This window comes from Taudactylus pleione, unplaced genomic scaffold (genome assembly GCF_031769625.1).
Source record: "Taudactylus pleione unplaced genomic scaffold, aTauple2 ptg000095l, whole genome shotgun sequence".
NCBI lineage: Eukaryota > Metazoa > Chordata > Amphibia > Anura > Myobatrachidae > Taudactylus > Taudactylus pleione.
The window spans coordinates 24,231,554-24,247,726 of NW_028284497.1; the positions used below are offsets into that span (position 1 = coordinate 24,231,554).

The following is a 16,173-nucleotide window of genomic DNA, read 5'->3' on the forward strand; positions in this document are numbered from 1 at the left end:
CAGGTGCGTCAGGGTGGGTGGCCTGTGGACCCTATGGACCTCGAAGAAAAGAGTTAAAGATAAGTCTACTGTAACTCTTATTTTCTTCTTCAGGGTCCACAGGAACTACCTTGGGGATGTCCTAAAGCAGTTCCCTTAAGGGTGTGGCTGCTACTGAGCAGAGAGGAGAATCCGCCGCCCAAAGGAAGCACCCTGGGAGGCAAAATTATCACATGCATAAAATTTGATGAAAGTGTGGACAGAAGACCAAGTGGCCGCCTTGCACAACTGTTCCACAGAGGCGCCATGTCTAAACTTCCAAGATGGTCCCACAGACAGAGTCAAATGTGCTGTCACTGTGTTAGGGACAGGGAGACCAGCCTGTGTATAAACCTGGGAAATAGTCATATGCAGCCAGAAAGCCAGAGTCTGCTTGTTAGCTGGTCAACTTCGCTTGGGAAAACCATATAAACACAAAAAACGCATCTGATTTCCTGATGGAGTTGGTACGAATAATGTAGATACAAAGGACTCGAACCACATCTAGGGAAACTTCACCAGTAGAAAGGTCTTAAGACTGAAATTCCGGGACTACAATTTCTTCATTCATATGAAAACGGGATACCACCTTTGGAAGGTAAAACCATCCATGTACGGAGGACAGCTCTATTCTGATGAAAAATTAACATGAAAGTTCTGCCAAATCAGAAACTATGCAAACTGAGGAGATAGCAAAGAGAAAAAAAATATGTCTTCGCTGTCAACCATTTGAGATCCACTGTGCCCAAGGGCTCATAGGGTGGAACCTGCATCTCCCTGAGAACCAAGGATAAATTTCATGGTGCCACCGGAGGGACAAACTGATGTCGAAGGTTGAAAACACCCTGCAAAAATGTTGTAACATCTGGCAGGGGAGCAATTCTCAACTGGAAGCAAACTGATAATAGAGAAACCTAAACTCTCAAGGTAGCCAGGCGAAGACCTAAGTCTAGTCCAGCCTGGAGAAAAGAACGAACTCAGGAGACCCTGAAAACCCAAGGATAAAAAAGAATGCCAAATTCTGTAATGGATGTGGGCAGAGGAAGGGTTTCTTGCCCTGAGCATTGTCTGAATCGCAGAAGTAGAAAAACTCTTGGCTTTTAAGGCGGAATATTCAAGAGCCATGCAATCAAAGCCAGATGAGGTAGGTCCGGATGTAGGCAGGGATGCTGTTCTAACACATCCAGTTGTAGAGGAAATGGATTGTCTATGGATAGACATGTCAGATCGGTGAACCAATGTCGCCTGGGCCAAGCAGAGGCTATTGGTATCACCCTGCCACTTCTTATTGAATTAATTTTATGAAGACCATTGGTAGGAGGGAGATTGGAGGAAACCGGTATGGCAACCTGAAATCCCACCTCACCGCCAGAGCATCCACAAGGGTGGCTGAAGGGTCTCTTATCCTGGAGCCATACCTGGGGACCATATGGTTGTGACATGATTCCATGAGGTCTACATCCGGGTGTCCCCCTTGTCCACCAGGAGCTGAAAGATGTCTGAGTGGATAACCCATTCTCTGGCTTGTATGTCCTGATGACTTAGGAAGTCCGCTTCCCAGTTGAGGAATCCTGGGATAAATATTGCCAAGATTGCTGGAAGATGGCATTCTGCCCAAACCAGAATGGTCTCCATTTCCCTCATGGCTGCTGGACTTCGTGTGCCTCCCTGATGGCTGATGTTGGCCACTGTGCTCATATTTGTCAGACTGAATCTGGACTGGCCTGCCCTGAAGGAGGTTCTGTGCCAGAATGAGTGCCTTGTGTACTGCACAAAGATCCAAAACGTTTATGGGCATGTGACTTTTCTGAGCTGTCCATCTTCCCTGAAAGGTGCGATGACCTGTCACCACGTCCCATCCTTGAAGACTTGCATCAGTAGTGAGAACCCAATTTGGGATCCATAATGGGCAACCCTTATTCATGAGCTGTCTGTAGCCACCATGAGAGGGAGAACTGAACGTTTGGTGAGATGACGATCGTTTGAGATGATACTGACTTTCCAACTGAGACAGAATCCATCGCTGCAGGGGCCTGAAATGGAACTGGGCATATGCCACTATGTTGAAGGTGGATACCATGGACCCCAGGACCTGCATTGTTGAGTGAACCGATACTCTACGATTGCAGAGCAATTTGTGCACCCGAAATTGTAGAGCAGAAATCTCATCTCCTGGTAGAAAGACCCTTTGTGCCAGAGAATCCAGTAGCAACCCCAGATGTACCATCTGTTGAGTTGGAGAAAGAGAAGACTTTTTCCAATAGACTATCCAGCCATGGTCTTGTAGACAAGCAATGGTTCGCTGCAGATGACATTGTAACATCTCTGGAGACTGGGCCAATATCAGGTCGTCGTCCAAGCATGGCAGTATCCAGACTCCTGCCATTAATTTGGTAAACCCGCGAGGGGCTATGGACAGACCAAAGGGCAGAGCTTGAAACTGGTAATGTTGCTGATGAACCGCAATCCTCAAAAATCTTTGGTGAGATATGCATCCTGTATGTCCAGGGAAACCATGAAATACCCAGGTTCCATTGGCCAGCATAATTGACCATAGGTAGAATAAATGTGAATAATAACCCCTTTCCTGTTGGGCCAGAGGAATGGGGACTATTAACCCTGAAACCAGCAAGGCACAAATAGCATCTTGAAGGGCCAGGGCCTTGACCTGGTCTGATGGAGGAGTTGTACAAAAAAAACTGAGGGAGATGACTCAGACGTGAGGGTATATCCCTGAGACCACTTCTTGAACCCAAGCATCCATTGTTGTCTGATGCCAGGCGTAAGAAAACTGGAGATGTCGGTCTCCCACCCTGAGAGTCCCCATGGGAGGCCCGCCCCATCAGGCAGATGGCTTATCATCCGGCTTGGAAGCTGGGCGTCTGACAGACTGTGATTTCTTGGTCTGCAGTCTGGCCTTCCCATGGGAATTATGTCTGGAAAAAGACTGTCCCTTTGCCCTTCCTTGCAGGCGAAAGGTCCGAAATTAAGACTGTCTATAATTAGAGGTAGTCGCAGATGGCAATCCGGCAGATTTTGATGCTGCCAAGGTAGCCACTATGTTATCCAATTCTGGACCAAACAACATTTTTCCAGCAAAAGGCAGAGATTGAAGGGCTCTCTGAGAACCGTTATCTGCCTTCCAGGACCTTAACCAAAGGGTTCTGCGAGGCACAACTGAAGTTGCCGATACTCTAGAAGCCAAGAGGACTGAGTCAATAACCACTTCTCCCACATAAGCAGCCACATTTTGCATTTGGGAGAAATAGGACAGTTGTTCTCTGGTAGACTGGGGCATACTGTCTTCTAGAGCTTTTGCCCATTCTTCCATCACCTTGGCTACCCAGGCTACGGCCATAGACAGCTGGGTAATAGCTCTAGACATGAGAGAACTGATTTCAAACATGTCTCAAGTTTCCTATCTGTAACATCCTTGGATGAGGATGCAGATGAAATAGGTAATGTAGAGCTCATGACCAATTATGTCACATGAGCATATACAGCTGGAGGAACTTCCCACTTAGTACATTCACCAGGTGAAAAAGGGTAAGAAGATGTTAACTTCCTTGTAGCATGGAAACATCTACCAGGAGTGCTTCATGCTTCAGTCATGAGGCCCGTAAGCTGCTCAGACTGAGGAAAGTAATCCTTTACCACTTTCTGATGCCTAAAGAGTATTAGATTTAGGATGAACCTCCTCTTCCTCTATACTAAGGATGTATGTAACCACTCTCACCAGAGATGGGACATCCACAGGAGATTGGTAGTCTTCCCCGTCCAAGAGAAACTCAGAAGAGGAACATCATCTGATGTGTTAGAATCCAGAAAAAAGGGATTTGCCCTCCAGCACACTGCAGCAAAATCAACAAAAAATACTTAACTCCTACATGATAATAGAGAGATTCAGAGGTATTAGTTACATACATTTGCAAATATATGAATAAGCGCCAGGCCAACGTCAAGGATCCTCTATACTGGCGTCCCTAACATTAAGGGGTTCATGTTCGAGAAGCAAGGTACCCCCAAAAAATTCCAGCCAAGGACCATCCCCAGGGCATCACATGAAAAAGGGAAAAAAGGTGATCTTGAAGTGTAAAGGATAGATGTGTAAGGATAAATCAATGTGTTAATGAAATGTGAAAGAATTAAAATGACATAAACAAACAATTAGAAAAGTGATAAAAATATTCTATGTGAATTAAGTGGTGATGCCCTGAAAAAGGTCCAGCCAGAACAACTCCGGGGACCCACTCACAAACGCTCACCCCAAAATAATTATTGCTACACAAGTACACAGAAAAGCCCACACCCTTTGTACAGAGGGATGAGGAGAAAAACAGTGATAGTTATAACGGACAGTCAGAAATAAAAAACAGTATCAAACAGCAGCTAGCACAATCACATACAATGCATATGCAATTAAATCGCAATGAGCTCTGAATCAACTGACCAACATCCAAGCTTGGTAGGATGTAGAGCACTATATACATGACCCAGGAGAGAGGTATACAGGGAGACAAACCCAAACCTACTGAGAACAAACAGCATCAGCAGAGCACCGATGGTGGACTGTGAGCGTCTCATATACATAAGGCGGGTAGGAGGAGTAATACTTTCGTATGGTCCGGGTCAGGAGAGGAGTGGCCGGGGAGAGCCTACCTCCCCTAAGCTGCATCAACCTGGCGGGTACGCTGGCCTCATGGCAGTAGATGCGTCTACTGCCGATCCCCGCTGTCAGACGATAAGGCCCCGGTGGTCTAGTGAGGACACAGGGGAGCGGCCGGGCCTTCACCGTAGCGGCTTCCAATGCATCTCCATCACCGGAAGCAAGGACTGCCATGCGTGATTCCCTGTAAATGATGAATCGCCTTACTCAACATCTGTGTGCGTCCGATTGCAGTCCAGGCCTCCAGCATCGCTGCTAGCCAACTTCCGTTGTGACCTGCCGAAATCACCAGAGATGTTACTGGTGTTGCGGCATTGGCGGAGGTAGAAGGAGTCGCAGTGCATGCATCTTATTAGGATGCTCAGCACTGCTAACCCAGTAAAATAGTAAACTAAAACAAATCATAAAATTAAAGCTTGGGACTGCCAGAGCAGTCCCCTGTTCAAAAAGGTGCGTCTAAACTCCTGCTGAGCACCAAACCAAAAAACTGAATGCCTGTGGCTGGCGGAGGGGTATATATGGAGGAGGACCATTGCATTCTGGGAGCTAAAGGATTGACTGGTGCCTGGATCTCTCCAACCACATACACCAAGGTAGTTCCTGTGGACCCTATGGAAGAAGAAAATACAATTTGTCAAACAACAGTGACACTAAATATATATCTGTATACATACATTTTCCTTAACCACTTGCCTGGTATAATCACATTGTTTGCAACCATGCCAGGCTGTGCACTACCTGACATGGTTGCAAACAATGCAGCCAGTCAGAAAGGCACACTGGCCGAAACCCCCAACAGGCAGCTGCAGAAAGGAGAAGCTGCCGGGGGAATGTAAATGAAGCAGCCCTCAGTCCCCTAGTGTACACCTGGTGGCTGTTCCTCTGAGCAGCCACTGGGGAAAAATAATGTCATGATGATCTGATCATTGATAGCCCAATATATTGATGACCGAAATGTTAAAAATCAATATGAATGTTGTGTTAAAAAAAAAAAGACTGCATTTTTTTTAAATTAAATTGTGTTTGAATTGGGTCAAGAACATTTGTTTAATAAGTTGTCAATCATAAAATCACCCTGACAAATTATGAGTGGTTTTGGGTAAAAATATTAGTCTGTTAAGTAGTTAAGCAAGAAGATGGTGCAAAGGTACCTATTAGTCAGTCCTTTAAAGAAAAAAAAAAGGAGACAGATGACAATATTAAAAAAATGTGGAGAAAGTACAGTTTATTTCTTATGGAACATAGGATAATAATTTAGCTGCATGTGTAGTAAAAGAAGGTCAAAGTACCTGAACTTGAAGGTGTCAAAATGCCTTGTAGCCATTTTGGTGATTCTAAAACACCTTTCTCAAGGGCTATATCATGGGAATGCATACACATACACATACACACACACACACACACACACACACGTGTGCCTTGTATAAAAATAACACTATTATGTTAAACACATACATATTTTACATGTGACACTGCAATTGGTTTACATGTGGTGCCATTTCTAATAAAAGCTAACAGGTCACAGATACACCTCAACTGACCTGAAATAGTAGACATGGAGTGTCAAATGATTGGATCTCATAAAATTTGGCCAATCGTGTGTGGTCAAATTGGACCATATTCCAGTAACTTGCCTCTCAATGTGCAAAGACCAATAGTATACAAGCTGATACCAGAGAAAAAAAAGTGATCTAATTGGGTTCCGGATGAAAGGTTGACAGTAAAAAGGTCAACAGGTTAACACCAGATAGTAGATAGGTAATGGGAAAACAAGGATGATAGATTGACAAGTACAAAAGATCGACATAGTCCCATTACTTTTTGCCCCTTAAAAAGTGGGAGGCACATATAGAAACCATTGTAATTCCTACACCGTTCACCTGATGTAATTACCCTCAAATTAAATCTGAAAGTCTGCAGTTAAAGCACATCTTGTTTGTTTAATTTCAAAGCCATTGTGGTGGTGAATAGAGGCCAAAATATGAAAATTCTGTCAATGTCCCAATATTTATGCACCTGACTTTATATACTGTTGAACTATTTGTCCATCTAATGAACCACACCCATCTAATTGGTCACACTGTCATTTCCTTAATTGTGATCTACTGCTGCTATGTCCTTTAATATAAAATGTAATGTACTTCTTATCCATTTGTCATGCTCTTGATCAGACTACCACTATTCACTGCTAAACTGTATTAGATAAACCCGAGGTTCCCAAAACCAAGTGGCCCTCCCAAAAAGCAGGCAAGTCTCCCATCCGGCTGACTACAACACTCACCCCTCTACTGAATCGCATCATCATGGCCCCTCCCTTGCTTCACAATTCTGGTAATCTCGGCAGCAGTGGCAGAGCCAAAATATTCACGCCCCCTGCTCCGCTTCTAATGGTGGGTAATGTCCCCAGCCACACCCCCTCTGTGACGACCTGGCTGCCCCCTCTCGGAGGCAAGCATGTCTTGTATCACTAATTCTCAATGCAGAAGCTGCAGCCAGAATGAGTGGTGCAAACCATCGAAGGTTCATCATAGATTGCTATTGTACCATCAATGGTTATCACCGATGGTGCCATCAATGGTGACCACTGATGGCCATCTCTAGAACACAGAGAGACATCACAAGAAAAGTCTGAACTTGCTAGGTGCATGGTTAGTGGTACAACTGCCGTATTTTTTTTACTCCTTTTCCCAAAGGCTTTCCAAAATTAAACTTATACCAAAAGAGAGAATGTATTTAAGTGTAGAACATACTTTATGTACAAAAAAAAGAAAGGTGTTTTTTTAGATATTCAAGGTCACATCATGTGACCTTGAAATGTAGAAGTCAATATTTAAATATAAAATTATTTTTTATGAAAACTATGGTACCTTAGATTCAAAACAAGACTGACAGGAAAGTTCTACAACAATTAGAAGCAAAGTTCTGAATTGTTTTAAATGACCTTGTAAGCATAAATTGAAGTTTTTAGCATGAATACTGTGTATCACTAGGGCTAATATTTTACAGATGAAAAATACTTTACGCCGTCTATCATCCTACCAAATTTCATGAAAATCTGAGATGGTCGGATTGAAAAACTAATTTTTTGGATGATTTGGCATGGAATGACCCTGCTGTGCTTGTCCAGTCTACAAGAAATACGGAGGTTGGACAATGTGAAGCAATTTTATGAGGTTATAATTACACTTCTGGATTGTAACAACGCTACTGCAAATAGGTATGATTACTAGGGGTGTGCACCGGCCACTTTTCGTGTTTTGTGTTTTGGTTTTGGATCTGGATCTTTCTTCGAGTTTTGGATCTGGATTGGTTTTGCCAAAACCACCCTTCCGTGTTTTGGGTTCTGGGTTTTGGATCTGTATTTTTTTGAAAAAAAGCATAAAAACAGCTAAAATCACAGAATTTGTAGGTTTTTCTGCTCCTATGCTATTATTAACCTCAATAACCTTAATTTCCACTCATTTCCAGTCTATTCTGAACACCTCACAATAGTGTTTTTATGTCCAAAAGGTTGCACCGAGGTAGCTGGATGATTATGCTAAGCGACACGAGTGGGCGGCACAAACACGTGACCCATCTAGGCGTGAAACTGCAGTGGCAGACAGGATGGCAGTTTGAAAAACTAGGCCCCAAACTGTACATAATGCAAAGAAAAAAAAGAGGTGCAAGATGGAATTGTCCTTGGGCCCTCCCACCCACCCTTATGTTGTATAAACAGGACATGCACACTTTAACAAAACAATCATTTCAGCGCCAGGGTCTGCCACACAACTGTGGCTGAAATGATTGGTTCTTTGGGCCCCCACAAAACAAGCTGGCAATTAATCTGTCCCTGCACAAACTGGCTCTACGGAGGCATGATGTCATCCTCATCCTCCTCATCCACCAATTCCTCACCCTCTTCAGTGTGTACATCCTCATCCTCACAAAGTATTAACTCGTCCCCACTTGAATCCACCACCACAGGTCCCTCTGTACGTTCTGGAGGCTGCTCTCCCTGGAAGAGCTGATAATTCATTTTGATGAACATCATCTTCTCCACATTCTGTGGAAGCAACCTCCTACGCCTTTCGCTGACAAGGTTCCCGGCTGCACTAAACACTCTTTCGGAGTACACACTGGAGGGGGGGCAACTCAGGTAAAATAGAGCCAGTTTGTACAGGGGCCTCCAAATTGCCTCTTTTTCCTGCCAGTACAGGTATGGACTGTCTGACATGCCTACTTGGATGCTGTTACCGATGTAATCCTCCACCATTCTGTCAATGGTGACAGTATAATATGCAGTGACAGTAGACATGTCAGAAATTGTTGCCAGGTCCTTCAGTCCGGACCAGATGTCCAAACTTGGTCCTGCCTGCCCTGCATCACCGCCAGCGGGTTGCTTAGGATACCTAAGTTTTTTCATGGCAGCCCCAGTTGCGGGAGAAAATGAAGAAGGAGCTGTTGATGTGTCACGTTCCGCTTCAGCTGACAGTGTGTTCACCAGCAGGTCTTTGCACCTCTGCAGGCTTGTGTCGGCCGGAAAGAGAGACACCACATAGGCTTTAAACCTAGGATCGAGCACGGTGGCCAAAATGTAGTGGTCTGATTTCAACAGATTGACCACCCTGGAATCCTGGCAAAGCGAATGAAGGGCTTCATCCACAAGTCCCACATGCCGAGCGGAATCGCTCCGTCTTAGCTCCTCCTTCACTTTCTCCAGCTGCTTCTGCAAAAGCCTGATGAGGGGAATGACCTGACTCAAGCTGGCAGTGTCTGAACTGACTTCACGTGTGGCAAGTTCGAAGGGCTGGAGAACCTTGCACAACACGGAAATCATTCTCCACTGCGCTTGAGTCAGGTGCATACCCCCTCCTTTGCCTATGTCATAGGTGGATGTAGAGGCTTGAATGGCCTTTTGCTGCTCCTCCATCCTCTGAAGCATATAGAGGGTTGAGTTCCACCGCGTCACAACCTCTTGCTTCAGGTGATGGCGGGGCAGGTTCAAGAGTGTTTGCTGGCGCTCCAGTCTTCGGCACGCAGTCGCTGAATGGCGAAAGTGGCCTGAAATTTTTCGGGCCACCCAAAGCGTCTCCTGCACGCCCCTGTCGCTTTTCAGAAAATTCTGCACCACCAAGTTTATTGTGTGAGCAAAACATGGGACGTGCTGGAATTTGCCCAGATGTAATGCCCGCACAATATTGGTGGCGTTGTCAGATATCACAAATCCCCAGGAGAGTCTAAGTGGGGTAAGCCACTGGGCGATGATTTCCCTCAGTTTCTCTAAGAGGTTGTCGGCGGTGTGCCTCTTACTGAAACCGGTGATACACAGCGTAACCTGCTTTGGAACGAGCTGGCGTTTCTGAGAAGCTGCGACTGGTGACGCTGCTGCTGTTGCTGCGTAAGGTGATACATCTACCCAGTGGGCTGTCACAGTCATATAGTCCTTAGTCTGCCCTGTTCCACTTGTCCACATGTCCGTGGTTAAGTGGACATTGGGTACAACGGCATTTTTAAGGACACTGAGGACACTTTTTCTGACGTTTCTGTACAGTCTCGGTATCGCCTGCCTAGTGAAGTGGAATCTAGAGGGGATTTGGAACCGGGGACACACTACCTCCATCAATTGTCTAAATCCCACTGCACTAATGGCGGATACCGGAAGCACGTCTAACACCAACATAGCAGTCAAGGCCTCAGTTATACGTTTTGCTTCAGGATGACTGCTGTCGTACTTCATCCTCCTCGCTAAGGACTGTTGGAGGGTTAATTGTTTAGTAAAAGTAGTGGAGTTCCTACTTCCTCTCTGGGATGATGAACGACTCCCAGCAGCAGCAACAGCGGCAGCAGGAGGCGTAGCAATGCAGGATCCTCTGGAGGAATCCCCGATAGGAGAGTCAGTCATGCCAGTGACATGGCCTGCAGGACTACTTCCGATCCTGACTAAGGAGGAAATTGACGAGGAGGGAGTTGACGGTGTGGTTTGCAGGCGCTTGGATACAACAGGACAACGGGATTTAGGTGTCCCTGGACTCCTTACGGTCTTAGCCAAAGTTTCTGAACTTGACAGTAACTTATTATGAACGCGCTGCAGGTGCCGTATAAGGGAGGATGTTCCTAGGTGGTTAACGTCCCTACCCCTACTTATTCCACCTTTACATAAGGTACATATGGCAAGACAGTTGTTGTCCGGATTTGGATAGAAATATTGCCAGACCAAAGAGGTGGAATGTTTGGTCTTCTACCCAGGCATGACAGTGATGGGCTTTTTCATCCCACGGACAACAACTGTCTCCCCCGAAGCCTGATTTAAACAAACCACATCACCATCAGAATCCTCCTCGCCAACTTCCTCCTCAGCGCCAGCTACACCAGTATCCTCATCCTGTTGTAGTGACAACTTCAATTTGCATATCAGCAAGTGGACTGTGGGTGCTCCTTTCAGCTCTTGCAGGGGGCGTGCAAATGGTGGAAAGAGCCACCTCTTCCCGTCCAGTGCTGGGAAGGTCAGGCATCGCAACCGCCACCACACTTGGACTCTCCTTGGGGATTTGTGATATCTTCTTAGAACGCACAGTTCTTCGCTGTGCTTTTGCCAGCTTAACTCGTTTGATTTTTTTAGTGGGAGGAGGGCTTCCATCGTCATGTGAAGCTGAACCACTAGTCATGAACATAAGGAAAGACCTTAGCCGTTCCTTGCCACTCCGTGTCATAAATGGCATATTGGCAAGTTTACGTTTCTCTTCAGATGATTTAAATGTTTTTTTTAAGGTCATTTTCCTGAACTTTGTCATTTGGGATTGTATGTGGCTTCTACTATGACATTGGGCATCGGCCTTGGCAGACGACGTTGATGGCATGTTATTGTCTATGTCATGACTAGTGGCAGCAGCTTCAGCACTAAGAGGAAGTGGTTCTTGATCTTTCTCTATTTTATTTTTATCGGAGAAAGTTTGGTCCTCCATTTATGTTATATCGATTTGATATATACGTGCGGCTAAGGCGCACACAAACACAGAAAATATTTTTTTATTTTTGCTCTAGAGTAGTGCACTTTGTGGGTTACACCACCCTTTAAGAAATGAGCCAGCCGGCTCTTTACTTATGGGACACAGGCGCACACTTGGCGCTGCTCCTTTGTTGATGCATGTGCGGCTACTGCGCACACAATTCACAAACACAGAAAATATTTTTTTATTTGGTTTGGAGAGTACTTTGGGGGTTACAGCACCCTTCAATTGTCAAGCCAGCCGGCCCTTTACTTATGACACAGGCGCACGCTTGGCAATACTTTGTTGATGCACGTGCGGCTACTGCGCACACAATTCACAAACACAGAAAAAATATTTTTTTAGCACTTGGGGGGAGCACCCCTGATGGACAGAGCACCCCCTGGACAACACTACAGCACACCTTTAGGACTGGGACACTGCACAGGACTTTGGAGTGGACACAGCCCCTATGGAGAACTGACTGCACAACACAGTCCAGCCAGCCCCTATGGACTTTGAAGTAGTGGACACAGCCCCTATTAACAACAGCAGCACAGCACAACACAGCCAGCCCCTATGGACTTTGAAGTAGTGGACACAGCCCCTATGGACAACAGCAGCACAGCGCAGCACAACACTACTCTGCACTACACTACACTACACTACACAGCCCAGCCAGCCCTAACTCCCACCCTCCCTCTTCACTGTCCACAGCCGAGTGAGAAAAAGGCGCCGACGCGGGTACCTTATATAGGATCCAAAACCCGCGAGACCCGGAAGGCGGGATGATGACGTTTTGCCTCGATTTCAGATCCGAGTCAGGCGGGAAAAGTCGAGCCTGACTCGGATCTGCCTCGGATCGGGGGGGCTCGGGGGGGTTTGGATTTCAGAAATCCGAACCCGCTCACCCCTAATGATTACCAATTAGGTGACAGTTTGACCTATACTAGCCATCTTGAATCATTCAAACGAGTAAATGTATTATGAGATATGAACTCTTGTTTAATCCTCTTGTAGGCACATTGAAAAATTAGGGAGAAAGATTCTAAAACAAAGATTGAAAAAAAAAAAAAAACCATCAAAACAAGCATGATACTTTATATTAATTTTGTAACAGATAACAGGATCACCATATGATTTTTATTTAGATTTTATGATTTTTTTTAAATATTAATTTACATACAAATGACAAACCTCAAATTTCAAAGTATAGAACACTTTTCAAGCTTTTCCTTAAAATGTAAAGGCCACATTAAAATACATGTAAAATGGGAATCCAAAAAAGCAGTATAATTAACTTTATGTTTCATGAAGTTCATCTCGGTCATGAAACGAAATATAGTTTGCCATGCCCAGCCCCTCACTATACAATTTTAGGAACCAGGCTTCAAGCAACATATGCAAATATAAAACATGGAGTTTGGAGTTATTATAGCAGAATGGTGGACACAAAGACAGACTATCACAGCTTACTTTGAAACAGCACAAACCTTTCTTTAGAGTGTATAAAGAAATTGCAAATCTCCATCACCGAGTTAGTGTCAACAATTCAAACATATCCTATGTTCGTATTTACAAGGGGGGAAAACAAGAAAAATTCTAATCTTTTTTGGGGGCACACTTAGTAGTTAATGTAAAATCTAACTTTTATTAAATTATGTTTAAAAAAATGTATAAGTCAATACTGAGACAAACAACATGAAAATAGACAGATATAATATTTATAGGCGATAATGATACAGCAAATATTGATAAATTATTCAAGTCTCAATACTTAATGATTAAAGCAGCAGTCTTTCACAGTCTGTATACACAGGAAATAATTGTATATTAGGCATCCATAGTATGATTTAGAAAAATTATACGTAGTAACTTAATGAATAATTTATATATCACTAAACCTACTAGTGCTTGATGCTAATGTATATTATACCAGCATCCCCTGCAGCCAGCATAGAATAAAATAAACACATTATCTGTGTCAAGAAAACCAGATAAACCAGTACTATGTGTTTTCATTAAGTGATCTATAGTCATCTGCTGATTTCCACAGATGGTCATATACCATAAATGGAGTAATTAATTGTCACACTCCAGTGTGACAATTAATCTGAAATATGGCTGAAGAACATAAAACAAACAATAGGAATCTATAGCCTCCAACTCTACTGGCTCTTACAATTTTGGTCATTAACGTTAGATGTTGGTAGAGGGTGGGGCAGCTTGAATTACCCTATTAAAAGTACAAAGACAGATCCTGGTAGAAGTCAAATCTAAAATTATTTTTGTACATACTGCAATTTTACAACAAAGATGCTCCACTGAAAGAGTAACCATGTAATGCATAAAGAAAACATACATACCATGAGGTAGATGGCAATATAGGAGTGGATGTTGAAGGCACAGGCCTATGCTCATGAGTGGGACCGCAATCAGCAGGAGAATTTATGTTGAATCGCACCTAAAGGAAAATAAAAATAAAACATTGGTTCATGTAAAAAAAAAAAAGTTTGACCAGATGATACAGCTGATAAATTAATAACAATCACAGCACTGGTGCTATACAAGAGAGCAAATAGTCTAACTTTAAAAGCCTATATCAAATTAAAAGTATATTACTATGTAGACACATTACAAATGGCTAACTATGCATCTTCCAGGTTATTGTTTAGTAAAGTGCTGTTTATTAAGCATGAATTGTGATTGTGCCTTAGCTCAATAAATGAGTGAAAAACAAACAAACAATGGTGAGGATGCCTGCCTGAGGGCCAAGCCTTGATGTAAAGGAGCCTGGAGATGGAGCACTCCTTCGCAAAGCAGGGGTAAAACTGTTAGGATAGTATATAGGAGCTACAGAAGTGCCAACTGGATGAGATACCACGGAAGCAAAGTAAAGGTCATTGCCAGTGGAAAGTGGCAGCTGAAAAAAAGGAAAAGATTTTAAAAGGCAGTACAAATAATGCTAGCGTTTAAAATTAGAAAAGCAAGCAAAAAAAATCCTATTTCAAAAACTATATTATTTTAATATCTATTATATAGAGCTACAGCCTTTAGTCCATATTAGCCATGGTATATAAGAATGTCAAATGACTGCTTAAGAAATAGAAACAAATGGTTGTTAGAGCACACACTCCATCAGGTTTACATTGGTTTTAATTCATGTAAAAAAATTGTACAACACTAGAAAAATCAGCTTCAAGTGTAAATGTACTTATTTGCAATTTACTGGTGCTGGTATATTTTGGAATGCTACTGGTTCCAATTTTACCGCATATAAATGCACTGGGAAGACTACAGTGGCTTTGGCTTACAGAATTTCTGGGTACAGTCACCTTGTGATCCACACTCAATATCAGTGCCAAATGGAAATTACAATATTGAGAAAACGGAAGCTGGAGAGGTTAAATATATATTCATTAGAAAAAATTTACTTACAAAATAGTTGCTAAATAGAGGCTGGCAAACTTGCTTACACATTTTTACCAATCCACAGGATTAAAATATGCAGTGATTCTGTACAATAGGCAAGTCACAGACATCATAAAAGATAAATTACAGGTTTGCATTTATACACAATACAGAAAAAATATTTATTTATTTTTAAATTTTGCAGTCAGAACAAACATTTGTTCACCACCTACATTATCATGCAGCACTAAATTATATATATCCATCTTCTTAGGAAATAAGTGTCATATAGTTTTGAAAATCAAAGATGGATAGTAAAACCTGAGTACCTTATTTTAATGTTAAGTTATTAAACTTATTCTTCATAAAATATTCCAAACCATCATTAATATGCATGATTACTGCCTATACTACCAAGAGAATTGCTAACTCCATGCAAAAACTATACAGCTGGAACACACTAGAAATGTAAATATACACTTAGCTATGTATTGTCTGTTTAGTTATCTATTTAACGTACTTGTATATAAAAGACAGGCACTGCATTCCATTTTTATAGACATGAGAAAATTCAGCGTACATCAAGCAGGTTAAAAAAAACATCTGGGAACAAACATTGAAGCAGGCAATAGTAGTAAACCTCTGTATTTTCCCATCAGAAGTGCAACAGATGGTCTTGAGGACAAGACGAGAACATTTACAGCAGCCCTTCCTAATTCTTTACCAACAGAGAACACAGTCCACAGTAACATGTTCCATGGTATTATTTTCCATAGAACCAGAGGGAGCCATATCCTGCCATCAACACCTGTCTATATCATCTTAAGATTTTTTCCCCCCTTCATATTAACATCAGATTTAGTTTACCACCATCTGTTTCCACACCTCAGAAACTCAACATAATGTTTGCAGTGTTCACTTGGGAGCCATTTTGAAGAAAGTGTTTCTTAATAAGGATACTTTCAAAGAATTACATAGTTAACACACACAAAAATTCAATAGCACCTCTTTTGAAAAGAGCACAGACCAAATGTCAACCCAGTGCATGAAAGACAAAAACAGAAACCATACTTCACTTTACTGTTTTTAAATATGAGAACAATAAAAGGT

The 16,173-nt window shown here is 42.9% G+C and overlaps 1 protein-coding gene across 2 annotated transcripts in view; it reads right to left on the reverse strand.

Annotated features, from left to right (window-relative positions):
• Positions 1–16,173, reverse strand: part of LOC148526680 (spindle assembly abnormal protein 6 homolog) — a 98,836-nt gene that overhangs the window by 2,550 nt on the left and 80,113 nt on the right. Inside the window, exons 14-15 of one of the 2 annotated variants that reach the window (XM_088470062.1) lie at positions 14,417–14,575; positions 14,019–14,116 (exon numbers count right to left, since the gene is read on the reverse strand). In XM_088470062.1, the coding sequence (XP_088326188.1) occupies positions 14,019–14,116; positions 14,417–14,575 (257 nt within the window). The remainder of the gene's footprint in view (positions 1–14,018; positions 14,117–14,416; positions 14,576–16,173) is intronic. The other variant, XM_088470063.1, reaches the window with a different exon arrangement.